The sequence below is a fragment of the Centrocercus urophasianus genome, unplaced genomic scaffold (assembly GCF_019232065.1).
Source record: "Centrocercus urophasianus isolate 14NV4802_14NV808 unplaced genomic scaffold, USGS_Curo_1.0 seq_41, whole genome shotgun sequence".
Lineage (NCBI taxonomy): Eukaryota > Metazoa > Chordata > Aves > Galliformes > Phasianidae > Centrocercus > Centrocercus urophasianus.
Genome location: NW_024884989.1, coordinates 1,992,546 through 2,011,063, shown reverse-complemented (window position 1 = coordinate 2,011,063; position 18,518 = coordinate 1,992,546). Strand labels below are relative to the sequence as shown.

Here is an 18,518-nt window from a genome sequence, read left to right as displayed (position 1 = left end):
CTGCTGCCCCGCTTTTAATGCACCTTCTGCACACGGGGCACGTGTTTGGTGTAAATAGCACGAGGGGTGGAGCAGCTCTGCGCCTCGGTCACCCCTTTGTGCCCAGCGGTGCGCCGAGGCTGGGGAGGGGATGAGATAGGTATCAAAACAGCAACACAGCTGTTGAACTGCGTGGTTTGTTTTTCTCCCCAAGGATAACCTTTATTTCATGTTCACTCCCGGGCAGGGAGAGGGTGAGGGGATAAGGGAGGACCGTCCTTGAGCTGAGAAAGCATAAACATGGTAAATGGTTTGGGAACCGCTTCCTGCTGGATGGTGCGGGTCTCAGGGAGTGAGAAATTGGAGCATGTGAACGGTGAGGGCTGGGAGCCAACTGCTGAGAGGGGCTGGGGCTGCGAGGACAAAACGATGCCCTTCTGGCAGCATGCTGCTCTTGGCTGGGCAGTGTCACATGCAGCACTGGGGAGCATCAGTGGGTGAAAGCACTGGGGGCATCTGGAGACAAAGCAAAACCAGAGACTCCACTGCATGGTTGGGTTGGAAGGGTCCTCACGGTCCCCACCTCCTCCGTGGGCTGGTTCTCTCCAGCTCAGGTTGTCCAGGGCCCATCCACAGCCTGGGAAACCTCCATGGATGGGGCACCACTGCACTGTCCTGGGTAAAGGGATGGCAAAGCACATTCAAGCATCCCCTGCCAGACCTCCCAGCTCAGCAGCTGCTCCGTGGAGCCTCAAAATACCACAATTCCAGGCGTGTTTCTATACTTCAGCATTTCCATCCTCTCCCATTTGTTGCTGCTGATTGATTCTGCCTCAAAGTGCTTTGCAGGATTACAACCTGTGTTGCAGGCATGGGCATAAGAGCTGAGTTTGAGGAGGAGCCCCATTGCAGCTGAAAGGAGCACACGGCGAGGAGGATCCATCATTCAGGCAACACTTAACAGCAGGATTCTTTTAAGCACAGAATCTTCTTCCTTCAGAAATCTCAGGATGTGAGATGGGAGCGAGTTGGGCACCACGCGATATGGCTTTGCTGCTCCATGAGTTTTTAATGGAGAAACAAATTAAATATGTAGTGAGTGTGCTGTGCTGCCTCCGGCTGAGCTGCACAGCTGGGGCATCAATGTTTGATGCAGCTGCCTGCACCCAGACTCTGCCAGCCTGGTGCTGGGTGTCAGGTTGGGATGGGGGGGTCAGGGTGCCCATAGCAGGACCTGCTGGGTCTATAGTTGTGATGCAAGTTGTGTCATACTGGGCTAAATGCAGCAATAATCCCATATAACGAGGCCAATAAAACATCACTATCATGCTGTCACTACTTTTAGGGCACCTGCTCATATTGGCAGTGATATGCATCATAAGATGGTGGCAAATGGGACACTGAGCCCCAGTGCCCATGTGCATTGGAAGAGGGCTGCTGTAATTTCTGGAGCCATTGGTTTTACTGCAGGGCCCTCAGGAGCCATCCGCAGCCCAAATATTGACAGCGTCAACAAGGCAGCATCACGGCTTCTCAGCATCACGCCCTGCCTGCTCCTGGGGACATTTCTTTGGAGCAAAATTCAATGACAGCAAATCTCTGCCCACTGGAAGACAGGGAAGAAGCACATGGCCTCACCCCCAGGCCTATGTCACTGTGCACTCCTCCCCATTGCTGTGCCCCAAGGCCTGGGGTCTCACAGCCTGGGATATCCTCACCCCTCCTCTGCCCTGGCTGTTCCTCGCTGCTGTCCCCATGCCTGGCATTGGGCACCCTGGGGCTGTGTGCCTTTAGTTCCAAAGCCATAGTAACACCACTGCAATAGCAATGCCCATGTGCTGCCAACATCCAGCCACAGGGATCCCATGCCACGGGGATGTCGCCCCTGGAAGAGGCAGCCAAGGACAGGGGATGGGGGTTGGTACCACTGCTGTGCACATGGCATTCAGCTGCATTACTGCCAGGGCTGCAAAAGGCCTGTGCTGTGCACCGTGCACAGTGCTGTGCACGTCTGCACCACGTCCCTGTGTACATCCACAGCCTTGCTTTGTGCACGCTGCACCGTGTGCCACACACTCAGCACCTCTAAGCTGTGCACCTGCTCACCCTTAAACCCCTTCAGCTGTGGACCTCTGTGCCCTATATTGTGCATCTCTGTCCTCATGGATCGTTGTGCATTTACAACACACCCCACTGCACAACGCAGTACGCAGTTCTGCAACCTGCAGCTCTGCAGTTCTGTGCTGCGCGCCGCGCGCCCCGCACATCTGTACCCCACATCGCACCCGGCCGCTGTGCAGCTCCGCACCGCATACCGTGCACTTATGTACCTTTGCACTTCTGCACTGCGCCCCAAGTGCCGTGCACCACTGTATCTGTGCACTGCGCATCTTACACCACAAAGCGCTCACCGCTTCGTCGCGCACCTCGGCAGCAGAGCGCTGTACACCTGCACGCACTTTTACCTCCCCGCCCCCTCGCACTGGACGCTCGCGCCGGCGGGGATTGAGCCTCGGCAGCCGCCGTTGTCACATGACACAGAGGGACCGCGGACACTTCCGGGCGGTAGAGGCACTTCCGGGCGGTAGTGGCACTTCCGGTTGGCTGTGATGGCTCCGGACCCCTGGTGAGGGCCGGCTGAGGCGGGGGCTGGGTTGGGCTGGGCTGTGGGGGGCCGGGAGCGGCCTCGGGATTTTGGGCCGAGGCTCCGCGTTCCGTCCGGTGGCGGTTCCGGGCCCCGCCGCGCTGACGCCGTTCCCCGTCCCGTCCCTCAGGCTCTCGCAGTACGACGCCGCCTGCCAGCTGGCCCAGGAGGTGGCCGAGCGGATCCAGGAGCGCAGCCGGCATCGGCGCAACGGGGAGAGCTCGGCCAAGGTACGGCGCGGGGCCCCGCTCGGCCTGGGGGCCCTTCTTTACGGCGCAGCTCTAATAGGACGCGAGATGGCCTCCGTGCTGCCAGCTGTCGTCACAGAGTCGCGTTTTGGAAATGCTTTCTTTGAAGCATTGAAGCATTGCTTTGAGGAACGCTGTGTGGGCTTTGCGCAACGATCGGTGCTTCTGACGAGGGACTCGAATTTGGCACGAATTGAAAAGAGGCTTTGGGAGTGATCGGGGTGTTTTCTCCAGCTGCAGCGCCTGATGGTGGCGATTGAACTCTGCTTTCAAAAGGAAGGCGTTTCTGTGTTTAAACTGCTGTGTTGGAGCAGTAGGAGGCTGGCAGTAAGAGTGCTGCTTAATTGTGCTGTGTTTATAGAGGACAAAGTTCTTTGGTTTGAGTCGTTGGGGTCTGCGATGTTCCAGGAAAACAACAACAAAAAAAAGCACACACGAGTTGTATTGGTGCTGCTTGAAGCCTTTCTGGTAGCGCAGCTCCTCCGGGTTCTGTGTTGTGGAAACATTATGCTTATTTCTTCACAACATCATTCCTTCCATGCCCGGTGTTTTCCGATTGCAGTTTCACTTAATCCATTAGCAGTTAAAGGTGAATATTTGGCCGTGTTTGGTTCAACTGCAAACAAGTGTCCCACAATGAAGAGTTGTTTTCATAACAGAAACGCATGTTGAGAAATTCACGGCTGAGCAGTGCTGCATTCCATGACAGCTGAGTGCTTCTGCAGCGTGAAAGTGTGTGCAGCATTTGCCTGGCAGGGAGAACGTGACCAAGCTCTTATTTTCATCCTGTTTTGCCATTAGCATGGCTAAAAAAAGCCCCGTTGATAATTGCTAAGTAAACTTAGAGCATAAGATTTGAAAAGGGGAAGAGAAACCTGCATGGAATGATTCCAAGGCAGCTCTTACGATCTGTGACCTCTGCTCAATTGAGCTGATCTTAAAACTTCCTTTTTTTCTTTCTTTTTTTTCCTCTTAATGGAAGTGCAACCAGGCTGTGCAGAGAGGCTGTGGATGCCCCGTCCGTCCCTGGAGGTGTGCAAGGCCAGGTTGGATGGGGCCCTGGGCAGCCTGGGCTGGTATTAAATGTGGAGGTTGGTGGCCCTGCGTGTGGCAGGGGGTTTGGAGATTCATGAGCCTTGAGGTCCCTTCCAACCCTGGCTATTCTGTGATTCTGTTTGTAGCACAGTTTCTGGCCAGAGTAGCAGCAATCTGTGTGCTGGATGGCATTCTTGGACGCATATACCTTTGTTCCTTTGTTGTGCTCATTAAGTGCAGCATTCTCCGACTGCATATGAGTGCAGGAAATGAAGATGTGAAATGGAAAGATGTTTCATTACCATACTGCAGAGCTAAAGGGTATGCTGCACGTTGAATTTCCTGAAATCTCTCATGCCCCACTGTGGCTTTGGGAATGCTGCATTAGTGCCTGGCTATGTTTGAGTGTGGGTTTTGTAGCTGTCTGGTTGTGTGCTCTCAAACTGCACCAGTGTGGCTGTGCGTTTTGTCTCTGTTTGGAGGTGGTGGAGAGCAGATCCGAGCCACTGAGTGCTCTGATGGAGTCCAGGCCTTTTGCTCGAACTGCTCTGTTGCTGTGCTGATGCCTTTCTCTGTAGGCATTGCCCAAGACAATGCTGGTTTAATTTGGGATGGAGTGGAGGAAAAAGGAGGAGGCTTCCCAGAAATCTCAGCTTGCTCAGAGCAGGGAAAAATGCAAACAGCTTAACTGCATTTCTAGTAGGAACAGATGCACCCGAGCCATGGGCAGGGAGATGGGCAGGTGTCACAGATGGTGCTGAGAGGTGGCACTGGGGGAAGCTGAATGCCTGTGGGATCCTCAAAGTCTGGAAGAACTCAGTGGAGGGAATGTCTGAACCTGTAGTCAGCTTCCCTCCCTCGTGGGAGCTGGGAAAGAAACCCAGTGGCAGCGGGAGCTGGCGCCTTTATTTGTGTTGGAGATCAGAGGAAAGGACTGGAAAATGAGCTGGAAAATATTAAAATGTGCTGAAATACTTTGCCCATATAAAGGAATCTGTTTAGAAAGACTTGAAAGAAAACTCTCCATATTAAACAGCATCGATGCATTAGAACAGTGTTTGTGAAACTAGTTGTACTTATCTCGTGTTGTAAGCATGTAAAATGATTAACTGTGGTGTTCTCTTTGGGGCTTTGAGGTGGGCTGGTTCAGTATAGGATCCTTCCCACCCGTGTAGCTGAAAGGAAATGCATTGTTACCTGCATGCAATAGCATTTAATGTGATGCAAATACAGTTCAGACAAAGAATCTCTTTCTTTTCCTGCAGCTCAATGTGATCATCAGGTCATCACTGCAGAATCTCAAAGAGAAGATTGATCAGCTGAAGGACTCCCTGCTCCGGGCTGTGTCAACGCACCAGATGTATCTGCACAACAGCATCTCATTGCTCTTGCCCTGTTGTAGGAGAGGGTCTGAAAACGTGCTGTAATTGCAAGGAGGCTCTTTTTTTCTTGTTCAATTTTGGGAAGGTTTTTTTTTTCGCTACAATTTTGTCAGTTAATGGTGGGTAATATTTTTATTGCAGCTGTATTGTGGAAAGGATTGAGAGCCTGGGCACCTCTGGTGCAGTGGGCACAGGGCTGGCTCAGGTGCTCTGAATCATCACATGCAGCTGCTGATGGCACAGCTCTCCCATGAGCCACGTTCACCTACCTAGCAGAAAACCCCCTCTGCTGTTATTTTCTCTTGGCTGTGGTGTTGGCTGACTTTAGTCCTGGAGGGGTGAAGCCATGTTTGGGCTGTGGGCAGGGAAGTGCCAGCCCCAGTGTGCACAAGAAGCAAAGCATCTGCAAAACATTGTCGATATGCCTTAAAATATATCTTATGAATCCCAGGCTTCTTTTATAGGAGCGTTGCCCCATGGCCTGGCTTGGATTCGCTCTTCTTGTTGCATGGTGAGGTGTAGGGATTTGGAAGCACGTCCATCCCCCCCAGAGGTGTGTCTGGTGGTTGAATGGATGGATGTTTAATTTCAAGCTTAGTGTAGAAGAAATCCTTTCACAGCGTGAGGCCTCTGAATGCTGAGCTGTGGCCCTGGGTAAAACTTTCACGTCAAGGGAGTGCTTCAGGGCGAATGAATGCTACTGCTGTGGCAGATAACGTACAGAAACCAGCATGGCTGTTGCACCATCTGTGCAGCAGTGCTTGGAAGACAGGTAGCAGTCCTTTGGAATGTCTCTGAGATGAATTAAAACAAGTGTGTCACCTGTCAGAACTGCAGAACTTTGGGCATCTTCTGTTTCAGACTTGCTGAACAAATTGTTTTCCTTCCGTCCCAGTGGCTCTCAGGGTGTCGCATTGATGAACTGCAAATGGAAACAACTGCTTGAAGGAAACTGTTGGTGTTTTACTGATGACTTAGTGGGGAGCTGCTCAGCTGGGTGGTGTATGAGTCTCAGCTCCTGGCAGATGAGATGTGCTGCACCCTGCTGAACCTCAGAGCTCTGCTCTTTTGGAGCCTGCCCAGGTTCAATCACAACAGGATAGGGCAAACCCTTCCCTGAGCACGCTGCTGTGTGCTGCCGGTGTTACAGAGCCCATCTGCTGCAGAGCACTTCTGAGTAGTAACTGACAGGAGAATGATGGTGCAGGTCGAATTTGTAATGCCTATGCTAACTTGGCAGTAAAGAGCCTCTTGGTTTTGCTGATTGCATTCAGAGGATGAGCAGGAGATCACTGCAGTCACTGCATGCATCTTAGTCTTGGAAATGTATGACCGTTGGAGAAGTGTTCTGAAGGAAAGTAGGTGTCATGAGGGACGTGGCCTGTCCTTCTGTTAGGTGCTACAGCCTTTTCTTACAGCTCCAGTTGCTCTTGTTATTTTTTTGATCAGGATTTATTTTAAGAACGTATAGCAGGTTTGATTTGATACTCAACTTTTAAGATTTTCCATGCTTTGAAATGTGCTCCTTAACCGAGTCGATTAGCACCCAGCTGGAGGGAGACAGGAGGCAGAACTTGGTGGATGACCTTCTCACACGACAGAAACAACTTCAGGCATCTTACAAGAACGAGGGCACAGAACCAGATGTGATCAGGTATGATGCTGCTGTCTTCATGAACGGTGTGACTTGTGCTTTGGGGTTGTCTGAAGTTGATGTTAAATGCATCCATGGAATTAATTTACCTGTATCTAAGTGCACTTTGATTTGCTTGGAAATCATGTACTTGATTTTGATGAGAATGTCATTAATGTTTTCCAGAGCTGGGGGAACAAGGGAGTGGAGAGTTGCTTGGAGATGATAGCTGCCCATGATTTGGCAGAGCCAGTCACAGAGCTGGCCTGATGGGTGCCACAGCCTGTGTGCTATGGTGAATTGTTGGAAGGAAAGCTGTCAGGATGGAGCTTAAACTTCTGAATATCAAAGAGCTTGTCTTTGAGTGGGAAGGGCAGTCTGAGTTATTTTCATACCTCATGTGAGCTCCATCGTGGCTGATAGTTGTCGTCCTTAATGTGTTCCTAGAAATAATCCATCCCTGGCCATCTGTGTCTGATCAGGAAGAAAGGGAGAGCTTTCCCTTGAAGAGTGAGATCTGGGCCTCTTGCCCAAGGTAACTGCTGGCATCCTGCACGTCAGCATAGGTGGGAGCCTTGCAGTGCTGTGTGTGCTACAACATGCCATTTTAGGCACAGACTTGATATGTCCTTAGAGCTGTCCATAAGGCATCTTTTAAGGCAGGCTGCAGGCCTGTAAATGAGTATTTGCTGCCCACAGCTTTACTGCTGAGTCCTTGGGAACTGCAGCCTGTGTATAAGAAGCTGCTTGCAGCTACTGTACATCTAAGAGCTTATGCACCTCACTGAAATACCGAGAAATGCTTGCTGAGCAGCATAGCAGGGAGATGCCTGTGGGGTTGTTACAGTTCCATATCCTTTCACGCTTCAGTTAGCATCACCTGGCCTCCCTCCTCCTGTTCCTCTTTCTGTCCTATGTTTTCAGTGCCATCCCACTGGTCAGCAGGTGTATCCTGGGTTCAGCCTGCAGCTGTTCTGTGTTCACCTCAGCTGTTCTCTGCCTCCCCATCGGCACAAACTGATTTTTCTCTGAGGCTCCTTTTTTTTCTCTGAAATGTGTTTAATTTGCCAGCTGAATTACCTGCTGGCGGAAGAGGAGGAGAAAAGTGGCAATTAATAATCCTGGTTCCTTAGCTGGTGGCTGGGCTAAGGGCAACCAAATGCAGTTGTCATTTCCTTCTTCCTTTGCAGGCTGCTGGGTGCCAGACCTGCTATCTTGACGCAGTGTTAGGGCTCTGGTACATCAGAACGGTGGTGTGTGTCAGGGACAACTTCAGAAGCATCCTTCTGACTCATAGCCTCATGTGCTTTGATCACTATTAGCCTCAAGCTGGCATTCATGGAAAAAAAAAAAATATTAAATGCCTCTACTAAAACAAAACAAAAAAAAGCCTGGCTTGCCATTGTGCTGACACCATGTGTGTGATGCCTTGTGTGCTGCTGTTTTGGCTAGATTTCAGCTCAGAGAGCTGCACTTACCTCCCTAAGTTTTCCTTTGTGAATTCAGGTCATGTCCTGTCCTTCAGGGCAGTGCAGGACAGAAGCAGAGCTGCAGTCTGCGTTTGCAGCACTTGCTGTATTCCCATCATCAGTTAAACTAGTTGAGCATAGCCTGTAAATGGCAGCGCCGTTTCTGAGCATTACTTTTTACAACACGTACTTCTTCGGGAGCTGCTCCTGAAACACAGCTGTTTGGGCCCAGAGCCTTGGTTGCTTTTTAGCCCCGTCCTTCTGAAAAAAGCGGAGATGCTATGATGCTGTTCTAGGGTAAAAATTGGGCTGCCAAGGTGAGTGCCGTGCCTGACTTAAACTGCAAGGAAGACGTTTCTCTAGCTGTTTGCACTCCGGAGCAGGCGTAGGAATTGCTCAATTTCCCTGATCTGTTATTTGTTTCTCTTGCGTGTTGCTGTAGAAGAATGTGTACCTGCACAATCAGTAATGGGGTGCAGGGGCTGCCTTCCACACTGTGTTCTGCCCAGCTGAGATGTTACAGTTTGTCAGCTTTGCGTGGCTGACACCTGCTACAGGGGTGAAACTGTAGGCTTCAGCCTCATCTGCTCCTGGTTCTGTGGCCTTGACTTCCCTGCAGTGTGGCGCCAAGCTGCCTGGTACGTCAGTGATAGCTTTAATGTCCAACGCTGAGTCAACCGGAGCCTTAAAATAGCAGCTAGGCACTGCTTTGTAGGGCCTGGTGATGCCAGGAAGCCGGGGCCTGCTCTGACCGGTATGTGAGTGAGCGTGGCTGCCTGAAAACTGGCCTGGAGTGAGAGGAGCCCATCCGTGCTGTGGCAGAGAGCCAAGGCTGGACCTACAGCTGCCCTCACGTGGGGTACTGAGGCTGACAGGAAGAAAGTATCAAAATCCCATGATGATTTCATGCTCCATTAGGAATGATCAGAGAAACCAGTAATTTCCAGCAGAAGATAACATCAGAGACAGTGCTTGTTTTCTTGTGTTGCAAGGCTTAAAGTTTAATAGTTCTCTTTAATGAAAAAGGGACAAAACCCTGCCAGCTCCTCGCTGGCTGGTGAACTCACACCCCTTCCATGCTCTCCCTTGCAGCTCTTGCTCTCCAAGGCACAGAGGTGCAGCCAGTGCCTGCTTCGACCTTCCTTACTTGGAACTGGCTGCATGCAGGGTGTGCAGAGGAGGTGGGTGCCTTCCTCACCAACCTGCTGTTCCTGGGGCCAGAAGACAGTGCTGCCTGGTGGGGTTAAGCTGCTGTTTATAGCACTGAGTTGCTCTGAAGCTGTTAGACTTGTGGAGCAACCTGCTGTGGGTTTAGTAGGTTGGAAAGGCCACTCTTCAGTGTGTCTGGAGTCTCAAAGTCAGCTTTACCCGCCGCATTAGAAAAATCAGCACACGTTGTTTGATTAATTTCTAGCAGTGACACTTTTCTCTGCTTTTGTATTGGTTTTCTGTATCTAATCCACCTCTGATGTGACAGCACACACTTTCAGAAGTCTTTTTCTTTCCAGCAGTCATTCCTTTCATTAACCTTCTTGCACCACTGATCACATATTTATTGTCCCCACGGCCTGTAATTGTGAAGGTTTCGCTAGAATTAATCTTCGTTTATATTTGGTCACCATTCACTGAGTTTTACATCCTTTGAAAACTGCTGTAAAGCTATTTCTGATTGTGAAGTACAGTGGCCTTAATGCTCTTGGTATTTATCCTAACTGACAACTTGGGCCGGAACACAGGGCAGGACACTACATTACTTTGGTATAACATTAGTTTACCTTCCGGCGTTGTCGGCCTTAATTAAGATGCAACTGGAATTTTCCAGGGGAAAGATTATGCTGTTTACGTGACTCCGCCTGTTTAGGGTTACTTAAATGTTCTATAATTGGCAATTCCAGTATCTTCTCCCCTCCGTTTGCCTAGGAAAGACATCTGTGCAGGATGTTAAAAGGGAGACTTAAATGAAGCAGAAACTGCTGTATTGTTCCTCCCGTCTCCCCCAGTAGTCAGCGTGTAGGAGTGGGTGCAGCTCACTCTGCATCAATGCACTGTGTGCACCTTGTGCTGAGTTATCCAGAAAACTTGAGGTAGCTGTGAGACATGAAGCACCAGGTGTGATTGCCACGTAGGGAACGTTCAGAAGGGCCTGGGTTCTTTTTTGCAATGTGTGTTAGTACTTTTTTTTTATTAAAATCCCTTTCTGACAAATGTATGGTACTGAGAACAGTAATAAGAATAATTTTTTGTTGTTTAATTGTCTCTAAAATTATACCAAGATCACTGATGGCCTCCCAAGCCGCGAGCCGTGCTCAGCACCACAGTGGGTGCCAGCCTAGCGCCGCCTCTTGGGGGATGGGGGCAAATCCGGGGGGCAGCTGCTGGCCCTCCTCCTCCGGGGGCGTCGGGGCCCCCCAGGCTGGTGGTCCGTGCCCTGGGCGGAGGGGCCCGCTGCCGCCGCCTGCCCCGGCTGCTCCTGCGGCTCCTGCGGGGACACGGGGGCGGCGGGTCGGGGCTCGGGCCCCCCGTGAGGGACGCCAGGGAGCCGCTCGGCGCCGGGGCTTGCAGGGCTGGTGGAGCGGCTGGGGCCGGGGGCAGGAGGCTCCTGCGGGGAGGTGGGGCTGGGGGTGGCCGCGGGGCCGTCCTGCCCTCCTGTTTCACGGGCAGCCTGGTTGTCCTGCTGCCGGCGGAGCTCTGGGCCGTACAGGGCCGTAACGGTGTCGATGAGCCCCGCCACGAACACACGACCTGTGTGGTGTTCCAGGTACGACTCCAAGTTCAGGCTCAGGGTGTCCTCGTCGAGCCCGAACAGGCACAGCAGGTGCATGATATCAGCCCGCGCCGCAGCCACTGTCCACCACTCATCTCCGATGATGTCCTCGAGCTCCTGCTGGATCCAGCGGAGCAGCGGCTCGAGGTCCCCCGGATCTCCTCGGAAGAAGTCCGCCCAGGTCTCGGCTGGGAAGCTGTGCTCGGGAGCCTCGAGCTGCGGCTCTGCAGAGCCCTGCTCCTCCTCCTGCTCGTCCTCGGAGCGCCCTGCAGGCTGCGGGATGGGGCACGCGAGGAAATCCTCCTCCGCCTGCACCGCGTACCGGACGGCCTCGATGTTCTCCTTGCACACGGCACAGGTGCGATGCTGCTTCGCCCAGCGCAGCGCACAGCCCAAGCAGAGCTGGTGCCGGCAGGGCGTCACGTAGGCCGCCTCGGCCCGGTTCCGCCCACAGACGGGGCAGGTCCAGTCCGAGGGCAGCTCCATGGCCCCGGGCGTGCGGTGGGCCGGGGAGAGCCGAGCCGGGAAAGCCGCTCCCCTCGGCGGGCCGGAGCCGTCAGAGCTGCGAAAGAGGAGAGGCCGCGGTCACTCGCCGTCCCCGGGCGGCGGCGGCGGCGACGCCCCGCTCCCTCCGCACGAAGCCCCGGCCCCGCTCCCCGCCGCCCGCCCCGGGGCCGCGTCCCCGCACCGCTCACCTCCGCTGCCGCGAGCGCACCCCGCGGGGCCCCGGCCGCCCGAGCCGGGCAGGGCCGGGGGAACGCTGGCGATGCCGCGGGCTGAGCGCCGGGAACTGCCGCCGGCAGCCCCGCAGCACGGCCCAAACCGAGTCTCTCGTTCGCGCCTCCGAGTCTCGCTGCCGCGCTCGACCGGAGTCCGGGCACGAGTGATGCCGGGCTGTGCCGCGCCCCGGGTTCTGCAGGGAGGCTCCGTGAGCTCACAGCCATCTCCGCTGCTGTCACAGCCCTTGGCCGGTGAGCTCACAGCGCAGGGCTGCGTGCCTTTGGGCACCGGGCTGGGCCTGCATCGTTATCACCCCTCATCGTTCCCCGACTGCCCTTTGTGGCGGTGATAGATGAGGGAAAATAAAAAGATGACATATTTACCATATTCTCAATAATCCATTTTTCATGAAGTATTTATGTTTTCTGACACTTAGAAAAACCTTGTTGTCCTAATATTGCTCTCATGCAATACCAACTGGTGGCATTGTCTTTGTCTGGGTTCCTTTCTGTACGGTGTGCTCACAGCACAGCAGGCTGTTTGCTCATGCCTTTCTGTGCAACTTGCAGTAGAGAACCTGCTTCCGTGGGGCTGCACTGTGAGCTCTCCTGAGGCCCTTTCCAACCCCTACAGTTCCAGAATTCTGTGAAGTCTTAATCCTAACTGGGATTTTACCTAATGGCAAGTAGGCATCAGATGCCTGCCTGACTTTAGTTAATGATCCATCAGGTATTTAATTGTTTTTGTGAATCTTGCTATTGTTTATGGAGGAGTAAATGCCCTTTGGGAAATTAGGATTAAAAATATGTTGTTCAGATGCCATTAGAACTCCTTCCTGCTGTTGGAGTTATTGTTTGCTGCAGCTGTGGTCTTCTGCCTTCAGAAGTGACGAGTCTTAGTGTGCAGAGATCTATGAATCAGGCTTCTCGAAGAGATGGAAAAAGGAAGTTGTCCACCGAGAGCCCCATGCTTGTGTCCTAGCACCAGTTGTAGGGCTCTGTGCTCAAGGGCAGGTCGCGTCTTCCTTCTTGGAGAGCATTTTCTAATGAGCTCACTGAGGTCAGGGCCGTGGTTCTGGGGAAGGTGTATGCATTTGGATCTGTTAGGAACAGCAAACAGCAGTAAAGTTAAGTCAAAGCCCACAGCTTTAGACACATGCCTCGGGTTGTGCCTGCATGCCTCTTATTAGTGCTTAATGTTCGTTATCCTGGGGAGAAGAGTGTCAAAAGGAGGTCAGTGACTGAAGCTGAGCTGCATGCTTTATGTTTAGCCTCGTAGGTTTGCTCAGACAACCTGAAGTTTCCTGCCCAAGGTTGTTCTATGCCAGCATCGTTACTGTGGGATTTTGGGCATGAGCTGAGTCCTGACCAATTACAGTGATAATGCTCTCATTCCTGAGGAGTGTAGGTGGGCTGTGGATACTCAAATGTTGCATCTCTCATATTTCTCCCATTCTGGGGCAAGAGACAGCTTTTGTATGTTAAAACAATTCCTGTTTCATTTACTAGCACAGAGCTTCCCCACATCCACCGCCCACCTCTGTGAGCAATTAAACCGTAAGTGAGAGAATGCCCTGGTTTTGGCCATCGCCACAGAGGTTGACCTGTGGAGCTAAGCTGAGGTGCTGTGAGCACTTCAAAGGACCTACTGTATAACCGTATCGTTAAGGGGACGTCCGAGTGCTCATGCAACTAATTGTCATATGACCCAGGTTTTGTTCCAAACGCAGTCTTGCTGATCGCTCTCCTAAAGCCGTAAGCCTTGATGTGTGGCCTTGGTCTCAAGTAAGTGTTGGGTGACTAATCTAAGTTACTGGGGAAGTTTTATGAGAATTATCAGGGAAACAATGCCTTCAGAAAGATAAGCCCTCCCTTGTTAGGCAAGGACATAGCTCCCCGATTTTAAACCCCATCATCTTTTATACTTGGGCACATCGCTAAGCCTCGTAATTAGTTAAATCTGCTCCCATAATCAAAAGCTATCCACACACTCCACTGCTCTGTGATGGTTTGAAAGATTTACGTGATTAACTTGGCGGAGGCCGTGGGTGGCTAATTGGATAAGCTTTAATCTTCACACCGCCAAAGCGAAATGTGGTAAGATCAGAGGAAGGAGGAAGTCGGGCTGTGCTGTGTGGGAAGGCAGTTACCAAACATGTCAAAAAGATTATTGTAACGAGGGGACCTGTTGTCATGACCCAGCCTACAAGAATAGGGCAGATTATCAGGGGAGAGGGGGAACAGTGCAAATTATGTTGCATTTGCTTGCCTTGGCTTTTTTAGCAGGCAGAAATAGTGGTGTTCTTCCTGGCAAGCAAGGAGCTTTATGTTCCTTTTGCTTTGTACGAGTAGTTTGGTCAGGTGTTGTTAAGCACTGGGTTTTGAGTGCTTGCTAATTGAGCTGCTGTAATGATCTTTGTCTTCAGGTGCATCGTGCTCCTGGTACGCTGTGAGCTTGGTGTGAGCCTGGGGAATACAAGAGGGGATCTCAACCTCCCAAGCAATGAAGAAGTCTTGTTAATGTGTAGAACAGCATTGCAGGGCTTTATTTAATTAAAGCAGATCCACCAGCTTGATGAATACACGGAGATTTTCATGGAGGTGCAAAGAGCTGAACTGTAGAACTGCCCCATCTGCTTCATAGAACATGCAGTGCTCTGTGCAAGATGCGTCTGATTCAGGGCAGCCCAAAGTTCACGTGGTGGAGAGGAATCCTTCCCAGCACTGCTGGTTCATTGCATGGCCAGGAGATGTCTCCAGCACACCGCAGCTCCTCACCAATCTCAAGTTCAGCCCTTTGCTTCAGTACCTTTGCTCTAAATCCTCGGTTGTCCTGTTGTAGAACTGCTTGCATTGATTCTATTGCATCATCACCCGAAATACTGGGCTTATGTTAGTGCTGAAGAGCATTTCAGGTTATGTTGGAGTGGAGGGACCTGGAGTCAATTAAAAAATAAAAAATAGGTCTTGGCTTCATAAAACATTTGAGGGAGTTTTTGAGAGGTACCAAAAATGCTCCTGGTTCTCATTTTATTTGTGAAAGTTGTTTGGGGAAAAAGAGGGCAAAGATAAAATGGGGATAAAAGATAGAGTTGAAAAAGGCAAATGGAAATGAGAAACTCCTGCAGCCGAGCTGCAGTTGAAGACCCATCTCCTCAGTGTCTCCGACCCCAGGGCAGATTTGCAGCTTGGGGCAGGCTGTCAGGTCATGCTTATACCAGAAACCAATGAAGAGCTGAAAGGAGGAAACCAGAAATCTGGTATTGAGAGAAGATATTGCAGTGGCATTTCACTTTATAACTGGAATTTATGTTCCCTGGACATTGCAAACTTGCTGCCTGTTGTAAACTGTGCAGTGTCTGCTGTGTGAGCAGCCTCAGGTCATAATTCCTGTCAAAGGAAACCTGTAACTTGATGGCTCTTTCTTGCAAAATGCGTGTGGCTGCTGCCACAAACAAGGCATGCAGGAGTGGGGCTGTGTGTTTTGTGTCTTGATCACAGAGCAATGCCATGTGTATGTATTTACACAAACCTTTCTTTTTCTTTGTAACAGGTCTGCATGCTGAATATAGCATCAAAAGTATGGTGTTTGTTTCATGGGTAGCTTAGTTGTTCAATGTGAAGTAATCTTCTCCCCACTTCTCTGCTTTTAGGCAGTGGGATGGACCTTGCAAAATGTTACTGGGGAAAATTGGAATCTTTCTGGCTCATTTATTCAGCGTTTGCAGAGAACTGTGTAGAACGTGACAAATAAAGACAGGTCCATCTCTGCTAGCCAACCTTGCATGCACAAATTAGAGTGAATTTTATGTCTAAAACTTGAAACTTGTTTCCTGAACTTATTTTCAGATCTAGCCTAATGGCAGGAGGTGTCAAACGAGGAGTGACCAACCCGTGGCTCCTGGAGGAGTCTGAGGAAACCAGGGGGCTTGGCTTCGATGACATCAGGCAGCAGCAACGGAGGATCATAGAAGGTAGAAGAGTCTGTCAGTGTGCTATAGGCATGAGTCCTCATGAGAAAGTCAGTGCAATAACCTGTGCTGAAGCCCTGTTAGCTGGGGCTGTCAGTCCAAGTAGCTGGCGGTGACTTCTGCCTGAGCAGGAGCAGTGTTGTGCTTGCAGTATTCCTTGCTGGGAACATCTTCTCAAAGCAGCTTTTCCAAATAATCTCCACGCTGATTGAAACAAGTGGTTTTTCCTGTGGCAGGGGAGGAGAAACCGCTGAAACAGTTAGCATGCCTTATTTGTGACCAGGTAACCTTGCGGGGCTTCCTCACGGTCAGATGCAAGTAATTCAGGGATTGCCTTTTGCCCACGTTTTATTGAAGCTGAGTGTGTCACAAAGTAGAAGAGCTGTGTGTGTTTGGTGCTTGCTGAGGGTGTGCAGGGCCTGCATGTAGCAGAGACAACATGTGCCTTTCTAGAGGAGTGCCTGCAGAGCTAGTGTCCCCTCCTTGCAGGCTGCCTTCCATGCGCTCCGTGTCCTCTTGCAGCTTTAAAAATCTATTTGAATTCTTTGGTGCTTGCATCACCTGTTTGCCTTGTATTCATGTTCAAAGTTTCTTGGAAAATGTAAAAAGGCTAATCAGGGATCTGTGTGTGCGCCAGGAATCTCCTGCATTTATGATTGAGGAACAGCTGGAGGTTGAATTCTTGGGTTTTTTTGGGACCATCAGCTCATGTCCCAGCCAGAGCAGACAAATTAATTACCCATCATTCACATTGTTTTAGGAGTACTGTTGCCATAAGGATTCATTTTCCTGTTGTGTTGATGTCCTTTTCTGAGTTTGTTTTAACTCTTCAGGCACAGACTAGATCTTTCTCTTTGCTTCTGCATCTCTTACTGCACACAATGTGGCACACTGGCAATTTGCCTCATGTAACCTGATGTATTTTTTGGTGCAGAGCAAGACGCCGGCCTTGATGCTCTTTCTTCAATCATATCCCGGCAAAAGCAAATGGGACAGGAAATTGGGAATGAGCTGGACGAGCAGAACGGTAAGAGCAAGATCCACAGGGGCCCATCTCACTCATTTTTGTGTAAGATTGTGTCTGATTTCCTTTAGTCTTCATATGTTCCTTTTCCCCCACAATCAACAAGCCAGCACTGCAGAGGTTTGTACAGCGGCTCTGACAGGTTCTGTCTGCTCACGAGCTCACTGTTGTGTTTTGTCTTACTGCATAACCCGGGTGTGTGTGAAATGTGTAACACTTGGGATGTTTTTATGAAGGCTGCCTTTGAAAGAAAAGATGGGAAATTGTATGTAGTACAAAACCATTTTGTACTTGGATCTTCTGCACTTTTCAGCGGTTCTGTTCTAATGACCCTTTTTTTAATGGTAATCTTTTATTTGTTGCTGGATTTCATTTGGACATTCCTCCTTTGCTTCTTTAGTTATTAACTAAATGGAAAACCTTGAGCCAGCAATTAAACTAGAAGCGTATTGTTGGTACAAATGATTGGGATTTTGAAGGTTTCATGAGTTGAATGTAGGATCAAATTAAGTGCAATATTGAAATAGAAGAGCACTTTTTTTTCTTTAAACTGAGCCAGTATCCAAATGGTGGAATTGCTCTCCTGATAAATATGCTTTGTTACGGCCTGAATTGCCTGCCTGACATCAGCTGTCCCTAGGAGAGCAGATCCTCCAGTCTTTCTGACTTCTTCCTTTCTTACAATATGGTAATAGTTCAATTAGAGCCTTGGAGCCCTGCCAGTTGTCTCCCTTGCACAAAGACTTGAGCCATATGGTTTATCTTTGGGTTGTGTTGTACTTAACCACTGAGAAGGTAAACGTCCTTTTACTTGCTAATAAATGATATGCTGAAATCAACTTCTTCCTGGGCTGGTATTTTTCCCTTTATGCCTCTGCATGCTGCTCAGAGTGAGGGGTTCCATTCTAGGAACTGCACAGCGTAAATGCTGCTTGGGAGCTCTGTTCTGACTGGTGGGAGATGGAATGTCCTTCTCGTGCTTGCCGTGCATCCGTGCTCTGGAGGGATGAGGAACGACTAGAATGTGTCCTTGTTCATCTTCAGGTCGTTAGAAAATGGTTTGCACAGCTGGGAGAAACTGTGCGAGGTGCTGCTGTCGTGTTGTGATCCTCTGCATCATCTGAGTAAAGACACTTTCCATTAGAAATCTCTGTTTCATGAGTTTCTTCTATTAAGAGTTGTTTAAAAAGTCACATTAATTGCTTTTTTTCCTCTAAATAGAAAACAGGTGGGACTCATGAGTGTGTTTACTAATTCTCTGTGAAACCCTGGTTTCTCATCAGGGAAATATAGAATCTGTGTTCCATTTCCCTCTCTTGGGGGCCAGAGGTTCCCCAAATCCTTATGTTTCTGGGACTGCAGGTTTTGTGTGTTGTGCTGTTGCAGCACTGCGTGACCATACTGAGCTTTTTGTAGCAACAAAGCCTTCAAACATCTCTGAAACTGGGAATGTGTTTGGCCCTCCTTCTTACAAATAGTGCAAATAATGCCAGTTTTGTTTGACGTTCTTCTCTTGCAGATATTTACAAAGCCTGGAGCAAAACTCGTAATGTTTCCCTAGGAGCTCTTTGTGAGCGACAGGCAACTTTTTCTCAAAAGAGGAGCTTTCCCAAGTGAGGATTGCTGTGGCTGAAGGCTGCTGGGGGCACA

The 18,518-nt window shown here is 50.4% G+C and overlaps 1 protein-coding gene across 1 annotated transcript in view; it reads left to right on the top strand.

The window, feature by feature from the left end:
• The first annotated feature begins 2,543 nt into the window (after nt 1-2,543).
• STX8 (syntaxin 8) overlaps nt 2,544-18,518 on the top strand; it is a 78,887-nt gene continuing 62,912 nt past the window's right edge. Inside the window, exons 1-6 of the mRNA XM_042833452.1 lie at nt 2,544-2,605; nt 2,754-2,853; nt 5,172-5,266; nt 6,832-6,942; nt 15,723-15,847; nt 16,779-16,871. Of these exons, the coding sequence (XP_042689386.1) occupies nt 2,589-2,605; nt 2,754-2,853; nt 5,172-5,266; nt 6,832-6,942; nt 15,723-15,847; nt 16,779-16,871 (541 nt within the window). The 5' untranslated portion in view covers nt 2,544-2,588. The remainder of the gene's footprint in view (nt 2,606-2,753; nt 2,854-5,171; nt 5,267-6,831; nt 6,943-15,722; nt 15,848-16,778; nt 16,872-18,518) is intronic.